Source organism: Toxorhynchites rutilus, chromosome 3 (genome assembly GCF_029784135.1).
Source record: "Toxorhynchites rutilus septentrionalis strain SRP chromosome 3, ASM2978413v1, whole genome shotgun sequence".
Taxonomy (NCBI): Eukaryota; Metazoa; Arthropoda; class Insecta; order Diptera; family Culicidae; genus Toxorhynchites; species Toxorhynchites rutilus.
Genome location: NC_073746.1, coordinates 241,356,428 through 241,376,503, shown reverse-complemented (window position 1 = coordinate 241,376,503; position 20,076 = coordinate 241,356,428). Strand labels below are relative to the sequence as shown.

General features: G+C 38.1%; 2 protein-coding genes across 2 annotated transcripts in view; both read right to left on the bottom strand.

The window, feature by feature from the left end:
- Positions 1–2,339, bottom strand: part of LOC129775061 (uncharacterized) — a 170,693-nt gene extending 168,354 nt beyond the window's left edge. The window contains exon 1 of the mRNA XM_055779266.1: positions 1,282–2,339. Within this exon, the coding sequence (XP_055635241.1) occupies positions 1,282–1,324 (43 nt within the window). The 5' untranslated portion in view covers positions 1,325–2,339. The remainder of the gene's footprint in view (positions 1–1,281) is intronic.
- A 7,874-nt stretch (positions 2,340–10,213) lies between these two features.
- LOC129776756 (dynein light chain Tctex-type) lies at positions 10,214–19,500 on the bottom strand. Its single transcript, XM_055782583.1, has 3 exons — positions 19,268–19,500; positions 10,535–10,700; positions 10,214–10,472 (listed from the first exon to the last, which is right to left on the bottom strand). The coding sequence occupies exons 1-3, from the start codon at positions 19,286–19,288 to the stop codon at positions 10,324–10,326; spliced, it is 336 nt and encodes a 111-aa protein (XP_055638558.1). The 5' UTR covers positions 19,289–19,500; the 3' UTR covers positions 10,214–10,323.
- Between the last annotated feature and the right edge of the window lie 576 nt (positions 19,501–20,076).

Sequence of the window (20,076 nt, the reverse complement as noted above, 5' to 3'; positions counted from 1 at the left end):
TTTGGTCAGCCTACATCAGCTGCATCAGCAGTTATCAAACTGTTGTTGTTGGTATGTCCCAATTTTTCTACTACGTTTCAAGCTTATCTACTGCTTATTGAGGAAGTAACAAGACACGTGACAATCCGGAATAATCTGTTTGATACAATTTATAATCCTGATCGGCGACGCAGATCACATTTCCTTGAACTTCTATTGTATCTTTGGAATCTCATGTCTCATGTCATGAATATATTGAATGTAGAAGTTTATCGAAAGTTAAATCAGTTATCGAAAGAGAAATCATTTCACACTCTCTCATAGTTTGTCTATCCAGCAACTGAAATAGAACAAACAAAGAGAGAGAGAAAAAGTGTTGAAAACTCTTGCCATCACGAACATTTCACTGTCCATTTCACTACATAAAATTTACATCCGCATGGGGAATCACTTAAGATTTTCGGTTTTTGTTTCGCTTCCCCACTTTTGATAAGTCTTCATTATCATCGACAGAACAATGGAATGCAAAATATGACTATACAAATCAATCGTGAAATGAAAGCGCTATATCTAGGTTATCTCTACGGATAGTCTTTCTCTGGCCAGCATTAAACATTCAAGAATTTATGATTCACATCAGCAAAAGACATACGGATCAAGCTTTGGATAAGTACACTTCATTTCCGCGGGAAGAACTTTACGTTGCTTTTCATCACCTTGTAGCTTTCTGTTCCTTGTTTGTTACATTCAACCACTGAATGACATACTGCAAATTTCAAGTAATTAGTAATTATTCCTCGCATGGAGGATTAAGATAACATACGGATCATTCATAGAAATTTCTCATGCGGCTGACTGATTGAAATGCATGTTTTTAGGAAGGTCAATCGGTCCAGGTTCCGACGTCAGATCAAGCTAAAGTAAAAATGGAAACCCAAAAAATTCCCGAAACAATACCTTCGATGAAGGTTTTTAAGTCGATCAGCTTATCCCCATTTTTTTCACATGTTCAATTACAGCACATCAAGTCATCCTATCATCCAATAATCTTTGTATTGCATTCCTACGATGGGTCATGTTACCTGTTTGTTTATTTCTTGGCTCTTACTAATCGCCTACTAACTCGAGCTAATTTTCTACGTCCAGGACTCCTTATGGACGGGACGCATATATAGCACAACCAACTCCGCTATTGCAATCCACATTTTGGCACCACGTTCATTCGTCACATCCGACGACGCAAAAGCCGACGAGTAATTAATCAACAACGTCCCCCGGAAATAGATCACGTGCTCTACTTACCCAGTAAAATAGATAGTATCTTGATGCGGCTCGTGATGTCCATCCCAACGGCTGTGACAATGCAGCACAGAAGTAGCAGATTCCTCAATCTATCAATATGCCAGAAACCCCTCCTTCAGGATTTTTTTTTGTGTGATACACAATCGTGACAGGTCCGGTATCACCCCAATCTATTCAATTTGCACCCAGCGTAGGAAGAGAGGAGAAAACACTCAAGAAAGCCCGCGCACTACAGATTATTGTTATTCAATTCCTACTTGGAAAAACACTTCCATATGACGAGCACACTCTTACGCGCTTTTCGACTTCCTTTTATTCTACCAAAACCACTTTCAATCCTCTCGTATCGTAGACTGATGTTGAATTTTTAATAGCTTCTATTCACTTTCAATTCGCTACGTCACAATCCGACACTTCAGGCGAAGCTCAGAGATCGCCTAATATATGTATACGCGCGAAGCTACACCAATTTCCAGCATGAACTAGCGGAACCAGAAGAACGAGAGGCAGACCATTCACACACAAGTCACTTGTTTTTCACGCTTTTGAGCACCGAAAAAAGCCGACGGAGTTACCTGCCAATCAGCTATTATTTATTCACAAATCAATTACACTTCTTTGACACTACGAACAACCACTCGATCTAGCTATTGCTCCTGCTCTCTCTCTCTCTTCGACTTCTTATAACACTTCACCCACCTTATCTAATTCAATTCACAGCACAGCAGCATCCAATAGTAATAGTAGTAGACCTAAGTAGATTCTTTCGAGTATGCCGGTCTAATTACACACCTTCCCTCCGCTGACGTGTAGAGACGTTTTTTTTAAATTACGTAAATTGCAGCATCCAACAGTCAACCGATCGCCTGCACCGCTGAACAACATACGCGAACAGATCCCCGTTGAGGCTAGGAAATAGTCGAATTACGCTGCAAGCGATGCAGTTCTTGTGCAAGAGAACGACGTGTCCACCTCGGATGCCGGATAAAATTCTACTGAATACTGGAGAAACCCGTCTCGAATGTGGCTCAGAACGAATGCCCACCTCCAGTGCGAGAGTAATGCAAACTGATAATACATTCCCAGCAGATATACGCCATACGCCTCAGCATGGGCGCGCAATGTGCCAAACATATGTTTTGATATCGCTTTATCTCGTAGAACAGTGAGCGTGAATGAGAGAAATGCATACGGCGAGAGCTTGAGAAATCTTCTCTCTTCTCGCTATTTCTAATTCGCTGGAGAGAAAGAATCATGTTTATGTTAAATCGGGCGCAATTTTCGATATGCTGTCACAGGCTGCAAGTTTTCTGTGTATGCAATAGGGTGGATCGTAGTAGCAAAATACTGTCATATTTTACATATACAAAATTACAAAAAAGGGTCTAAAAATGATTTTTTTAATTGTTCAATTTAATTTATATATTTCATCCGATGATTTGATGTACTATCTGGACATAGATTTTCTTTTTTTCTGTTTGTTGCGTATATAGATAAATAAAACGGCTCTTATCTTCTAATCGGAAATCATCAGTCGATGCAGTTCAGCCGCTGCTACCAGTTGAACTTAAGGTGTAGTCAGTTGGTCACCAAAGCAGTTCTCAAACAACGCCAGCCGCCAGAATGTCATCCCAGTTGATACTTGTGAAGATTAACTGGGATGACATTCTAAATGACTGTGATATCGAGGTAGCCATGCTTGTCTTTATCTAAATCTATCCTGTATGCGATTGATCTATTTAGCCCTAAGAAGACGGTCTGAAATTCTCGCCAGCCGCCATGGACCAAATATTATGTAACACGTTTGAAAAAGGAAAAAAGTTTTACGTTTTGAGGAATTCACCAACTTTTGTTGTTCTCTTTGGAAAACCCGTTATTCTGAAGCTAATAAAAACTATAAACGATTGAACAGAGCGCTATTTGGAGCTCATATTAACCGTATTCAGAGTAATCTGACAAACAACCCACAAGAATTGTGGAGATTTGTCGATGTGCAGAGGAAGAAGTTAAGACTACCTCCCGTTATGACACGCAATACTGTGAATGCTAATGCAGAATGCAAACTAAAAAAAGAATTATGAGCTATTCCGAGAACAATTCAGTGGTGTTTTCGTTAACGAAAGACTCCACAATGAGCAAATTTATAAAGCCACCAGTAGTGCACCTGTTATCTGTACTATTCTGCCACAAGTTCCAGCAGAATACAACTCGCTTATTTGGTTCTCTGGAAATCTTCGAATCTTGGACCAGATGACATCCCTTCTACCCTATTCCTATTCCTGCAATCTGTCTTTACCGCTAAGTCTATTCTTCAGCCGCTCACTACATTGTGAGATTTCTCCGAAAGCATGGTAAAATTCATTCGTTTACCTTGTATTCAAAAGAAGGCAGCAAAAAAGACGTCAACAGCTATAAAGATATCGCTAGGCTTTGTTCTATCTTCCAACTATTTGAAATAATAGTTTTGGATTTCATCTCACACGCCTGCAGCAGTTACATCTCCGACCAACAATACGGTTACGTGCCCAGAAGGTCTACTTCTACAAATATGGTTCTGTACACATCGTTCATCGCCCGCTCTCTACAGCCTCGTAACCAAATTGAAGCTGTTTATACAGATTTTCCGGTCGATTTGTGTTTGTTGTTGTACATCCTCTCATCCTCTAAAATTCATATTTCAAACATGTATTTTTATATTTAGATTGATACTGATTTTCTTGATTCACCTCTAGATCTGTTTTGAAGTCTGGGAATCAAATTTACGCTTAAGGCTAAAATAACGATTATAAACTAAAGTCAACGGATTCGGATTTTTCTCATTCATACAATTTAGTCTCGAATTAAAAATAATAAAAGTGGAAAAACGGATATGGATGTTTAATCAAAAAGATCAATAAATAAATCAAAACATACTCGACTCATCAGACTATAACAGTTCAGACACTAACTTTTAATCTTTCGAGACCAGCGCCCTGCTACCGCCTATATCTTCGTCAACATCTGAGCTGTTTTGGTCAGGTGATAAGATGTGAAATGTGAAAATGTCATGCCGTTAGGAAGAATCTTAATCGGACTTGTCAGTGGGGAACACGAGCTGAGAATGTCAGTGAAGAACACGATATGTTGGCTCCTGTCAGTTCAATAAAGGTTCAATGTGGACGTCACCCGCATGGTTTTAATGCCTAATCGTTGGTTGCCTATGAGAGCATTGCTCGAGACAGACAAATTACTCGTGTTTCATTACCCGTCGAAAATGAAGTGCATATAACCTTGCCTACAAATCATTTCGTTTTCCCCGTGAATTAACGTTCGTGATCAGGCCCGAAGTTATTTTGCTTTTGCACGTTGTATCACGCAAAAACGTTGTGTGTAACTGCATTAAAATTGATGTTAACCGCTCGCTGTCAGAAGCAAGATTGTGTTATAGAAATTTAATAAATGTCCGTGTTAATAAATTAACATCAGGCGGATCTTTAATTGCAATCCGGCCTATTTTGCGCGGCGTGTGAGATGAGATGACAATTGTCATGTCACTCTTACGCAATTCTGCTCACTCTATGCCGAATGACGTGTCGGATGACTTGAGAGGTTCATTTTATAGTGACAGAATTGACTGCATGTGACAAGGTGATCTGTGTATTCATTTAACTGGTTGACCAATCAGATCAGAGAAGCCACATACGCAGATGTGTCTGCAAATTTTAACTTTTACCTTTGGTGACAGTTTCAACTTCTGTCGATATTCAGGTTTTTCATCGCATATATTTGAGAAAGAAAACATCTGGTATCCCAAAATCGGATATTTGCAATATCCGAAACAATTTTCCTATCCATATTGACATTGACATAGTCATAGTCTCAACTTCAGGCCCAAAGTTTTTTCCAAGGCATGTCAAGAAAATTTCAAACCCGGGAAGATCCTTGACTGATTGGGAATTGAACCCAATATCCAATAGTTTCAACTTAGAACATAAAAGAGATCTGCTACAATCAGAAATAATCGACACAACCATCTGATGAAAGATAATCATCACTTAATCAACCAATTCTGAATGAGCTATCCCTATTCCAGTTTCCACTTCAGACCCTACATAAATTTTCATTGTGTGTCAGTTTTCTGACAGTGTTCATTATTAACATTAGTCCAGGCCCACCAAACGCGCGCGAAGCTCAAACTTTCGTAGACAACGCTCGTTTTTCTTTTTTTTAATAATCTAAAATACAATGAAAAAAACATCATCATCATCAGTACGAACATGGAGTTTGAGATACCTGTAATTTTTTTTTAATTTCAATAATTATTAAACATAAATAAATTTACAAAAAAATTTCGAATCCCTGTTTACAAAACAGATTTAACGTGGGCAATACACATTCGCTTAAACTCTGCCATTGTTGTCGCTCGTTTTATTTCCCTGGGCATCGAATTGAAAAAATGTTTTCCTTTGTATAGCAACGAGTTCTGCGACCTACTGAATATAAACTTAGGTGTTCTTGCATCATCCGCGTTTCTAGTATTGTATCTATGAACATCACTTCCTCTTTCAATTCGATCACACAAATATCGAGGCAGCATACCTTTTAAAATTTTAAAGATGAACACCATTGTCAAGTAATAAATTCTTTGCTTCACAGATAGTCTCTATAGCGCGTCTAACATAAAATTAGAGGATGTGTATCTATTACATCTTAAAATCAAACGCAAAATTTTATTTTGTAAACGCTGCAATCTCGTTAATTGTGTATTATTCGCAAGGAATAGGATCGACGAGCAAAAGTCTATGTGCGGTGAGATCAATGATTTATACAATTTAATTTTACTGTTCACCGTCGGTCCTTTTTTATACGACGCAAAACGCCGTACTTCTTGGAAATCTTCTTGATGACATTATTAATGTGAAACTTGAATGTTAAATTGTCATCAATGATAACTCCTAGGTATTTGATTTCATTCACGCGTTGTAATGGCTCACCATCTATTTCAAAATTTACGTCAATACTGGAGTTTACTGAAGAAATTAGCATGTATTTTGTTCTGCCAACATTCAATTTCAATTGTTTGAATTTAAGCCACTCAGCTTGAGGACAGTATCATCAGCGAACAAATTAATGTCACAATATCGTAAAACCCGTCGCAGATCATTTATATATAAAATAAACAAAATGGGCCCTCAGAGACTTCCCTGCGGCACCCCGAGTGAGTTGCCGATGGGATCGGAAAAAGAATCATTAAAACGAGTCTTTTGAGTCCTGTCGCACAAATAGCTTTCGAACCATTTGTACGACATTCCTACAATTCCATTGCGCTCCAATGTTTGTAACAATAAGGGCCTAGAAATTGTTTCAAAAGCGCGTTCAAGATCCAGAAATACCGCAAATATAGTCTCTTTCGTCTCGATATTCTCTTTCCATTTTGCGAACACCAGATTCAGAGCGGTTTCACAAGAGTGTCCCTCTCGATATCCCGACTGTTCTGGTATTAGCAAATTGTTGTTATCTACAAAATGCAGGTCGGACTCGATTATATATAGCCGACCCTTTTTTTGCAACAATTATTTTCAAATCCTATACATAATCGAATCTCAAGAAAACAATTTTTTCATTAATGTATGAATGTCAAACATTAGTAGAAAAATAGCTTTTTTGTGATTCGATTATATATTGGATTCGAAAATTAACGTTGAAAGTGAAATTGCGATTATATATAATCGAGTCCGACCTGAGTCCGTTACATGAAATACATGTTTAACCCTCTGGAACCCTTTTTTTTATTTGCGTGAAAAAACTATGGTAGGTCATATTTTTGATGAGAAAATCCAAAAACATAACGACATTTTTTTTAAATAACGGATTTTTTATCTATACCACAAAATCAGTAGCCCGCCTTAAGGCGGGATTGGGCATCTGGTAAAAAAAATCATTTTTCTTCTGAACTGCTCGTTCAATTCTGGTTTGGAGTAAAGGTGTAAATTGATGTCGCATTGAAGGTATATGGCTTGCGTTTCCGATGTGCATCTCGGGTTTTTGCAAATCCTCTTTCCGAAGTATCTGGAAAATGATCCATTCTATCATGCCTAACATCAGAGGGTGGAACATACGCTCGCTTCGAAGTGGATGGTTTCTTTGTGGTGATCATACATGGGCGACCGGGAGTTTTACAAAACATCTGGGCTTGATAGGATTTCGGAACCTCAGTCAGAAAGTTCGGTAAATGAATATTTGAATGAGGATTCCAAAAAAAATGATTTTTTTAATGTTTTTATATTCAGTAGTCTTCGAATCAGTTGTCACTGGATCCAGTGAACTTTCCGGGTCCTACAAGTAGGCCTGACACATTTGACTGTTATCCAATCTCAACTTTGTAGTGGTACCTTCCACGGGTTTCGCTCTTATCTACACATTTGGCGATCCATTTTCTTTGCATACATTGAATTGATTTCATGCAATCAAAACACTTGCCGCAGTGGCCGGAGCCCGATCTGAGGCGATCTGGCACAGTGGTTAGCATCTGTACCTCTCACGCTAAGGGTCACGAGTACAATTCTCACCCCCGACATTCTTCCTTCGGAATGAAAGTAAAGCCGTGTTCCGAGTGTGTCTAACCAGCTGAAATGTGGAAAGTAACCTTAGTACAGAAAAAAAAGAAACGCCCAATCGAGAGATAACAGATTCACTAACAAAAACCGACCGCTTCGGAACACCGAGACTAACACCGAGCCGGTGTCCAGAATGACTAAAATATCCGCATAAAGCTCCTTCGTTGTGTACGAAGCTTTACAGAACTTTAATCCCTTTGTCAGCGCAGGATGTGCTTTCATCTAGGTCAAAAACGACATTCAGTGTTTCACTTCTGTAACGTGACTGACTGTAACGTTGAAATTTCAGTTCATGTGACAATCGTCGATGTAGATCAACAGCGGGATCGGTGAGAGTTCCGTGATGGTGATGTGACAATTGTCATCTCACCTCATACGCCATGCAGAATCAGGTTGTTCAATTGCGTTTATTCAAATAGAATTTATCACGGCATTCGTCTTGAGGAATCGCGTGACATAATTGTTCTTCCTTCCAGGATTGTTCTTCCACCGAGGGAAGCTTGGAATGCAGAAACGTGTTGCTGGGGGCGGTCAGGTGGGTTTCCCCCCTACCGCGTGTTTTCGACAAAGAACTGGCAGTTCTTAATACGATAGCAAATCGTTGATTAGATCGACGCAGACAGAGGCAGCTGGTGTTAATGGCAAAAGGTCGGAGACAGTCCGTAGTGCTTTGTTATAAATCGGTGCCAGAGTTTTTGGGAACTTGTCTCCGGCCAAACACGTCAGCTCGAGGCCATAGGTGAGGCGGCTGCTCATGATAGCTTTGGCTACCCGTAACTGAATCTTCCTGTTCGGAAATAATTTTCAGGATGTTCAATCGGGTGGCACAGCTATTCTTAACTTCCTCGAAATGGCGGAGGTCGTGGTCGACCAACACTGCGAGGATCTTTAATGTTTTTCGACGAGGAATGTATACTTTTTATAGTTGGATCCTGGAAGTGGGACTCTGATGTCTGTGCCCACATATCACCATATGTCCGCTTTTCTGCGCTGAGAGTTTGAATCCTCTCTCGGCCGCCCATCGGTCCATGGCGTTAGTAGCTGTCTGTGTCCTAATACGTGGAATCCTGTGGGTATCACCCACTGCTATCAGAAGAATGTCGTCCGCATAGACGAACACGAAGACACCCCTAGGCAAGACCTGGAACAGGCTATTCATGGCGACGAGAAAGAAGATGACGGCTACAACGGAACCTTCAGGTACTCCTGTCTACTTGTGGAAAACTCGAGAGCTGATGTTCCCAATTTTGACCTCAAAGGTTCGGCGTGTGGCGAAGCTCTTGATGAAATGAAGTAGTTTACCGTCAACACTCCAATGTCACAACATTACCATATGGATGATTTCCAAAGGCATGAAAAATTACCAAAGTTTGCTTTTCGATTCTTCTTTCTGGTTTAGATCCTCTATAATATGAAAAAAACGATCGTTTCACATTGCAATGCATTCTTTACCAACGATTATGTAGGGATACACGGAAAGAATAAGAGTATCGTTTCGAAAGAGACAGCGTCGTATAGACCATCTGATGTATGTTTGTCGTAACATGATAAATTTGGGATACGTAAAATAAATTGTCCCAATTTGTTCAGCGCCATTTCTGTAGTGAAGATCACAAACTCTCAAACTGAGATTAACTCATAATAACGTTCTTAGGAAACTTACCAGAATGGTGCTTCCAATAAGCTGACATAGAATTTGTTTGCCAATAAAATGACTCAAATGTCGTTCGACTTACACTGTCTAGCTAAGGACCATTTCGGATATCGATAGAGTTAATAACCATTACGTTTTGTTAATTAATTAATAAATCCTAAAGTTTATATAATTTATCATGATATCAGTTCGTTCGTTGACCCTAGCCGCAATCTTCTTGGGAACTTGCAGAGCAAAAGCATCGAATATTTGCTCATTTTGTTTGCGCGCACATACCAGTTATACTTGTCGTTCTCTCATACTAATTCTTTTCTAAAAAAATCATTTCCAAGCTCTACACATTTGGTTGGCTAATTCTACAACAATCATTTAGATTTTTTTATAGCAGAGTTTTTAATATGAAACATTCACATTACTTCGATATAAACATATTCAAAAGAAAGTCACAATGACATGTTATTGTAACTGTAGCATAACGCATTATTAGACTTTGATGAATAATAGTAAATGCGAAAAGCTAATTCAATGCATAAGCTGCGCTCCAAATCGTGTTATTGTCCAAACAACAACTTGATTCTGTTCCACCCAAACAAAGCCCAACAAAGCACGGGTAAAATTTCTATAATTGTACAAAATCATTTACGAAACAAACTCATTACCTTTTGGAATAAAAATAATGACATATTTAAAAAGGGTAAATATATTAGTAACAGCTAGTTCCACTGGCGCCAGAATAAACGGGAGCTGGGATACATGCCCTTAACATAGTCAATAACTTCATAATTAACTAACTTAGATAGATAATCCAAATACCGACACAATACAGTACATCGTTTTATTCTCCCAGCGCACAGTGCATGAACCATCCGTTTCATTGTTCCAAAAGCAAGAACTTGCAGTATGCAATCCAGCGCCATTCTTCTGCATAATCATGCAGGTGACTGTAAGGATATAGACAAAATTAAAAAAATTCTCTCAGAAAGCACGAGACAAACATACTCACCAATGTACTTGTAGGGTTTCTGCAGTTTAGTTAAAACGCTGAGACAAGTCTCCACTACCGACCCAGTCCAGTTGTTCACCTTATCGTGCTGATACGCATTGCCCCCGATTGTAGTCTCAATCGCTTCCTTGATAATCTTGCTCACATCATCCACGACGAATTGATGCTGATGAAGAATTAACATAACGATATTAACAATCCACGCGACTAAAAATAATGTTTATAGCACACGGAGTCCGCCACGGTTGCCAGCTGAAGTGTGACTAATAACAGCCCCTAGCAGTGGAACTATAACTCTATCTTTCGCGAATCCACCGAACAAAATGGGGCAATAAAACAATTCACAGCATAAAAATTGAGCAGAGCGATTGAGAGGTGCTCTTTTACCGATAGATTCCAGGACTCTGCGGAAGAACACGATTGCGAGAAATTCACTAGAGGCGCTACAAAGAATGTGTTACAATACACAAGTTCAACTCCTAACAAATTTCCTTTTACTGTGGAAATGAAGCGGTACTGTGCAAGCGAAGAAATATAGACAACTTCACGAGTCGTGACAGAGCTCGGTCACGCAAACCAGCCACGATTTACTGCTGTGAAAACTTCCACATACATTCAGGTTTTTTATTTGTTTGACTAGATATTCCACCCGAAGGAGCACGCCTAGCCGAGTACCATCTGCACCCGCCCGGTTCCGGATTTGATTAATAGAATCATTACCTTTCATCGCGAATTTTGTCGAAATATGCTATTAATGTTATCGTCGACCAACGTTGGGTCCAGTTTGTAAACGAAGCGCCACTGTGAGGCGCTCGAAAAAAAATTTACTTCCTTGAGGCACGCAATCATAGAAAAAGTAGAAGTACGGCGGAGTATGAATGAAGGAATGGCCGTTTTCGCCACTATGATGTTTGATCAATTCCTAACGGTGCTAAGTATCAGATATGTGCTATTTTTCCTGTCCCTGATGATGACGTTTCTTTCAGGATTGCACATTACATATTGTGGAATGAAATTGAGAGCTAATTGTAGATAACAACAAAGAAAGTCCCAGTATCAATGTTAAATATTGAATTAAACTTTAATCCATTATCAGGTGAAATATCAACATCGATTTGCGTACGAAGATGTTTAATGTTTCCTCCCGAAACATATCCATGTAAGGCAACGATGTTCAACCATTTTTTGCTCCATAAACAAATTACTTAAATAAAGTTTTTTTCGAAACAATTCAGACATAGACCCATCTCTTAATGGAGTCTATTAAAATCGACTGTATACAATAAGCGCTGCTTGTATTGCCTAAAAATTATAAATTCACCTACTAGTGCATTTAGCGAAACAATGATCCACAAGTAAACCCTTTGGCAATTACACGACATGTTCACGCCACTTCGAACAGCCAAATTTCAATGTATGTCCGATGAAGTTATTATGTTAATATAACTGTTGAAGTTCCATATCAAAATATAGTTGCTTCAAACTACCTTCTATCCGTACCTTTCTATGTTTTGTAGGACATATTGTTCAAACACTCGCACATAGGGTACATGACGGATGATGGATTCTATGATGGATTGAGTTTTCGACTCAACTCGCTCGCTTGTATACCGTGCCGGAATCCTCAAAGCAGGAACAGGTTATGTAACACGATCAATTAATACCAATTCTGGACTACAATGTTAATGCATAAGAATCTCACAACTTTCGAGGCTTCTGACTTGGTAGATTTTCATGAAAATTGTAGGTTTGTTCCTCTTCGTATAATATTGGACCCATATTTTTTTTTCATTATGGTGCCCATTTCTATTTTAGGGTGCTCATTTCCAAATGAATTGTTTCGAAAATTCATAACTTTTGAATTCAGATGATCGATATGCCAAATTAAAGCCTGCGAGTATTTTTTGAAAAAATATTACACTAGCGAAAAAAAATGAATTTTATTTTCTTCATTATTGACTGTATTTGTTTTTCATAGTTTACATGGTTACGGAACTAAGAGCGCGAGATTTTTTTTATATTTTTTCTTGGAAGCTGAAAAGCGAGATACATACCCGAGCTTCGAGTTCGATTTCCGTTCAAGTCAAGAGATTCTTCATCATGGATTTTTTTCCAATTTTCACTAGTACACACATATTCTCGAGCATGCCATTCAGTAATCTACTAAGTCATTTCGTTGCGCATAGAAATTTGAAATAAGTATAAATGAAAAATAGAAAGGTGGTGTCCAAGACACAACCACAATGTTGACGTAGAACTGCGAAAGTATTGTCGGCGAGAACAAAAATTTAAGAATGAATTCTTTAGTAAATCAAAACTTCTTCGTCATGTTTCCACTGATGATCAAAGTTCACGCCGCCCGAAAACACCTTCGGAACAGGCTTGAAGAGCGCTTCACTTCAATGTCACTTTTAACCCAGAAGCAATGCTTCACGAAAATTGAATGATCGATAAAAAAAAACAATAATGAGACCAAACACACTTTTAAATTCGCACAAGCTCTCTCCAGGCAAAAAGAAAATTTAATTCGCTTTTCATCACTTCAGGTATTAATTTAGAATGCATGGAAATTTTACAAATGACTCGTTAGTCGTCATTGACTCGCTTCATGATAACCATTTCAATCTATACTTGACAACGCATAAAGACTACAACCTAAACGCGCATCTCTATCGCATTGGGCTCGCAGCAAACAATCTTTGTGATTGTGGCGATGGCTACCACGACATCGAGCATGTTGTCTGGTCGTGTATCCGGTTCCATGCTGCTCGCTCTCAGCTCTCTAGAGCACTGAGAGCACAAGGCAGACAATCGGATATCCCCGTCCGGGATATCTTAGGTAGCCGTGATCCTGATCTTCTGCTTCATCTATACCTGTTCCTCAGAAACGCCGATGTCAACGTTTAATGATGTTTCCTTCGTTGTGTCCCTGTTTCATATCCCTCCTATCCGATCTATAAACTTTTACTTAGTCGCGGCAACATACACACACTCTTTACTGATACACGGGCCAAAGGTTGTGCAGTCCACTGATGATTCAACAAGAGCCAAAGGTTGTACCGCTCAGGACAACTCTACACGAGCTGATGATTGCGCCGGCTAGTGACCATTCTATCCTGGATTCCTCGAGTCGAGAAGACGCACCACGCTAGATATGGGGTACATACTAGGGGGGCGTTGCTGATTAATGGTCAGCTGCATCCCAATAGGAAGTATCCCGTGTCGGGCACACGTACAGAGCATTGGAGACAGCAACATCCCAATTACGAGAACACTTGTAATACTAACCTCGAGCCGACCGCGAGTAATCGGTTACATATTACTAACATAGATAATAAGAAAAACTGTCAAAATATTGAACTCCGGCCCCGTCAGGCTAACGCCATATGATCCTTGATAAAAATATATAATTTGGAAAAAAAAAAACGCATAAAGACCCACAACAGTGTGGGCGTGTGATGCCAAAATGCATAAGCGCTCTCCATCAGACGGCATGAAAACCGACAATTTGTATCATTCCATCGAGTTTCACCATAGATTTAGTGTTGCGAACAAAATTGCATCGCGATTTGATGTTGCTGACTGCTCGTGGGAGCGAAACTGAGATAACTGAAATAAGCACACAAATTGGCAGAACGAATGTATGAGGAAAACAGAATGCTTCCAACTTTTATCAATTCAAACTATTTACAGACTAGGGGACTGTAATATATTTTGTCAAACGAATCTTGGAAAATCCTATCCTATTCCTATTCGATTACTACAAAAATATCAAAATCCTGTCGCAGCTAAAGTAGTTATTAACGTTAACATTATTTCATAAAAACGTTGCCTGTTTTCTGATTTGGATGTACTTACTAAAGATGTAGTAGCACATCCAAATATAGCGGAAAAAATATTTTCGGAAATACTCTCGAGTCCCTTCGAATCACGTCGAGTATTGAGACAATGTGATAAACTTCCATGCTTGCTGTTAAACATTAATCTCAAGGGTGTGGTACGGAGAGCGGACATCAAAATGAGCGATTTTCTCAAGGATGGTTAAACTCTCAGACCTCGCTGATGACTTAGATATTCTAGCAAATAACCTTGCGATGGTGCAGGATACATACACTAGACTAAACGGGGAAGCTGAAAACATCGGACTTCTGATTAATGCGCCCAAAAATTGGCCAGTTCTTACGATGGAGAGAATACACAATTTTCAATAGAACCTCAAAACATTTTCAATCGAAGCAATCCACGTTTGATTCTACAAATATCGCCCATATCTCAGCCAAATCGTGGGTGCCTTTCCAATTTTTTTTATTAGACGAAAACCATCCGCCGCTCTGCACGTGCATGTCCCATAGATGTGAAAAGCTGATAGGGGTAGTGGCGGCAAAGTGGTTATGGGGGGCAAAGTGGTCACCAGCTTGTTTGGTAGTATAACTATTGACTATAGATGCCGTATTGATAGTCACCTTATGTTTGAACAATTTAATGACTTTCGAGTCACTCTGTACTTCAGTAGAGCTGTCGCATGTCAAAATACAAATAAAAACAGAAATTACTCTCTCGATAGCCATTCGGCCGTAGTCCAGTGCGAATGGTATCTAAGGAATTTCTCGTGAAATTTAGTTTATTCAATCTGGACGAATGTTCACATATTCTAGGAGAGGTGAACAGATATATTGTTCAATCTTATGTGTTTCTTACTCCTTTTTTGTATGCAAGAGAAAATTTAAATTGAGGTTCTAGGTGAATAGGCCAAGCTTATTTCATACATATATCTACTATATCAAATATGATTTGAACAAATTTGGACGAAAAAACGCATAAATCTATCCCATTTAGCTTGATATGTGCGGGTGACCACTTTGCCTCCAATCAAAAATAAAGTTCAATTTTTCACCTTTTTTCTAATGATGAAAAGTGTACTATTTTGAATGTTTATAGTAAAAGTCGTTTGCTATCTTGAAGACCAATGAGTTGAACTATAATATTCTTCGAGAAACGGGAATTGAATCGGTATATGGGCGCTGGAAATGGGCATATTCCTTAGGGTGACCACTATGCCGTCTATGAGTGTCGTCTTTTCTTTAAACAGGGAATACTATTTTCATATTTATAATGAAACATCAAAAGCATTTTTTTTTGTTTCTCTCTTTTGTCATAAAAATTTTTAAAGCCCAAATAATTCTTCAAGGCATTCATCTCAAAAATAAATCACGTATATTTTACTTCCGGGCTTTGCATTTTTCAACTTGTTTATGATTGTGATTTCGCATTTCCTTTTTTGATTCAACCGTCGCCCACATTTATACAGTTTTCACAAATGAAAGAGGTAAGAAAACAACATGTTATATATGAAATTGCGCAGAATTAAATTTCTTCCAAACTCATCGCAATCAAATAACCTTTTATGATTATAATGTTGTAATTTATAGAAACAACTACAAACCTTCTATAAACTCACATTGCAAAATTTAAAACCATGTAGATTTGTACGTTAGATCGCCAACAAAAGCCAATCGTGATATACGTCTGTCATCTAATCGAAACCGATTCTTGATTTTGGCATCAGTTCAAAAAAACAACATTTCACCAGGAATTCATGTCAACATCTACTTCAATGAGCCTATGAGCCAATGGTTACAGTACATCCCCACAGTAATTGACGCTAGTTCTGTCTCTTTCAGCATTTGTACGGAAGTGAATCATAGAAGATGCGATCCAAATATTGATATTATGTTTGAAAAAATTGTTAGGTGGTCTTTGGCGAGATTGAATTCGATGTATTTTGAATAACAAATATACAAAAAGATCGAAATATGAGATCGAAAAAATCGAAGGAAAAATCGATTTTCTCGAGTAAAAAAGATCGATCCAAAAAATCGGAAATCGGAATGGAAAATGCCGATCTTCTGAAAATCGCCCTGAGATCGCCCAATCCTAAATACTATCGCCATTATAATCGTTGCGGTAACACAGTAAATAATAAACAAGAAGGTGACAGTTCAGAACAATATAAACAGACAGATTTGATTTGAAAGACAACTTTGTCTAAGACAGTTTTTGTCTAGAGAATAACTGTCGAGCTCTAAATGCTAATTTCCACTTAATGTGCGATTCACATAGAACGTTACGGAGAAGAACGTCTACGTTCCGTCAACGTCTCCACCAATTCACACATGCAGTCAATGCTTCCATCAGCACCGTCACGTCAAATGTCAAACGAATGATTTATGTAATGTTATTCATGGTTTCGCCACCTACAACAATTTTAAATTGCAATGCCCTCTTTCAAATCATCATGCCTAGAATCAGTTCTAAATTTTGAAAAATTCAATGAAAATCATTGAATTAAATAGTACAGTAAGTTACTTATCATGCGATATGCTGAGGCACCATTCAGTGTCGCATTGGAGGTGATTTTGACCAGTAATTGGACATTCGCGACTGGTGGCGACTTTCAATGTGGGGCCATAATTTGGGCTCCGAACTCAATGTTTACAAAAATGTCCAATAAGAGGTAAAAATTTCCAATTAAACGTATTGCATCACAGATCTGTTCAATTAGCTTAATGTCGAATTAGATATAAATTACCATACAACCAAATCAAAACAAAAGCCGAGACACAAAGAGACAAAAACCAAACGAGCCGTCCGTCTCCATCAATTATTCTTTTCTACAAATCCTGCCGGTCGTTTTCGTTGAACGTATGCTGACGGGTCGTTACGTTGCCGGTGTATGTGAATGTTTCCATAAGAAATGCATGGTAGAATAACTGACGTAACGTGATGTGACGGAACGTGGACGTGACGTGAATGTTGTATGTGAATCGCACTTAAATGCACCTCCTGCACCATTGTGCACTGTGAAAGAATCTTACTCAAAAATTGAATTAAATTATAAAAACTTTTACTTCTTGAAAGATCCCCAACTTCGATATTTTAAAATATATTTTTACCAGAAATCCCTCTCAATTCAACAAATTTTAACATATATAAATGAATACATAAATTTTCAAATATTCAAGAAATTTCAACAGTTCGCAAAAAAGTTTCTATTTGAGAAAAGTAATACAGGACGGACTCGATTATCTACAGTCTCCGATATCTTTTCACTGTATATAGTCAAGTCAAAAAAATCTTTTATTCGTTTTTTGAATATGAAGATTTTAATTTTTGATTGATCCCATTAAATTTATCCCGACTCTCTCAGGAGGTAATAGACAATCATATTTGACGAAAAAAATCCTTCTACGCATATGTTCGAATTTCAACAATAAAAGAGTTATGAAACTTTTTTTTTTATTTCGGACACTGTTGCCTCAAACAGGCTCTACATTAAAAAGTACACTACAGAAGACGATTCTTTTGCTTCCGTTTGAAAGATAAGATAATTTAGTACAGGATATAGTAGTGAAATATCTAAATTAGTGGATTTTTATGACATTTTTGAAGTGAAAACATAAAAGTTAGTAATGTTTCATGTGTTATTATTAATCTTATTTTGAAAATTCAAACTAAACTCGATTGTTTCTATCAATTAAATTAAGACCCTCTAACCGCTCTACAATTTGGTTTCTTATTCCCATCTTATTCCGCTGCAATATCGATATAAACAATTCCTGGTGAAAATTCAAGCAAAATCTTCAAAAATCACTATTTTTCCCCCACTGCACATATAATAGCCACTTAAATTTCACCTTAACGTAAAAAACGTGAAAAAAACAAACTGTATATAATCAAGTTTTTATATAATCGAGTCCGACCTGTACTTCCAGCATATGTACAAGGTTTCAAAAAAATCGGAGAGAGTCAAGTTAAAATCTGTCGTTTTTCGACCGATTGGAATATAGAGTATTGCTCTATGTCGAAATAGAAGAGCACTCACTGCTGGCCCCATTTATATTCTATTAGTTTCTGAAATTGTTTCTCGCCGTTTCTGTGTGTGTATTTTTAAAGGCGCTAGAGGCGTTATTCGATCATATTTTACGTAGGATATTTTTTTAGAAAGACTGACTAAAGCAGAATAATCCGACAGATTGATAAGACTCAAAAAGCTAAATACTACTTGTCCATATGCTGATAAACATTTTTTGTAATCGAAAATATAATTTAAATTCTCCCAATCCTACTTGATCAGAGATCGGTATCATGAATGTTGCCAAAATTCTTTTTATTGCTAATCTTGCTAATACATGTTTAACATAAACATGATTGATATGTCAACGGTAGTTACTTGAACCGACGCGATAAAATATTTGAAATTGTGCATTATCTGATTTTATGTATAACATATATCGATATTAGTCAATCAACATCGATGGCTCAAAGATAAATATATAGAAGTTATTTGCCATAGAAACACACAAACTTATGATATCATCTTGACCTTGTAAGTTATAAAGGAAAAAAAACACTTGCGTTTTGAAAACTGAAGAGGACAACACTTCTGGCATTGATTTGAACCTGAGCAACCGTTTCCGGTAACAATGCTCAAGCCGAAGAAACTATGTTTCACTTTACAATTCAGCATGCATAGAACAATGTTTTAAGTAGTCCATGACAAGCCATAAACTAACACGGACTTGGCGTTAATATAAGCCGAAATGATGCAAACTACTCCATCAAGTCCGGCTCATCCGTTAAACCATCCCATTAAGGATCAAAGCGCAGGAGGCAAAAAATCAACGTCAGCTGGCAATCGCTGTTTATAATGTAGTGACAAATAGATGCAAATACCTCTTCTCTTCCGTCATCCATTGCGTGCAAATATTTTAATTTGTGCCTGAACTTCACCACAGAATACTTGTTGAACTCGATCGAGCGAGCGCACAAACAATTTCTTTATTGTTTTATCTTGGGAAGTGAAATTGAAAAAACACTAAACGCGAGAAAACTGGAATTTTCTGTTTAAGCTCACACAGAAAACTGCTTGCACTCGCCGAAAAGTCTGCGAAAATGTTTGACGTTTGCGTGTAGGACCGTACAGTGGCGTGGATATTTTATCACTTGAAGGGGCAGTTGGACGATAAGCTGCTGAAACACTAATTGGTACAGTAAGTTACATTTAATTCGACATCTAGCTAATTAGACAGAGACAGACCTCTTATACTTTAATTTGATATTTCTACTTCTACACTGATTTCTTTTTTACGCGACTGATGCGTGCGCGCAAAATATAAAATCGCTTTAAAAAAAATCATGTAATTTCGAGCAAATCGCATAAATAAAAACCGCATAATTTCGAGAGAATCACGTAAAAAAAAAATTGCCCATCACCCCATCAAAGATTGCACACGTGTGAAAGAGACAGACTGATCACGAGCGAGCTTGGGCACAAGTGTATTGTGTTTTGTTTACAAACAAAACACAGTAGACTTCCAAGATGACTGCAGAGTGGTTTTAGCATATTGGCCCACCTCAGGATATAATTCTGGGCGCCTTGGTCACAACCACACTCGCCATGGCTATCGCGCAAGATAAAATCGAACATTTTTGTAAACATCGAGTTCTTGGCTCAAATTATGGCCCACATTGAAAATCGTCAC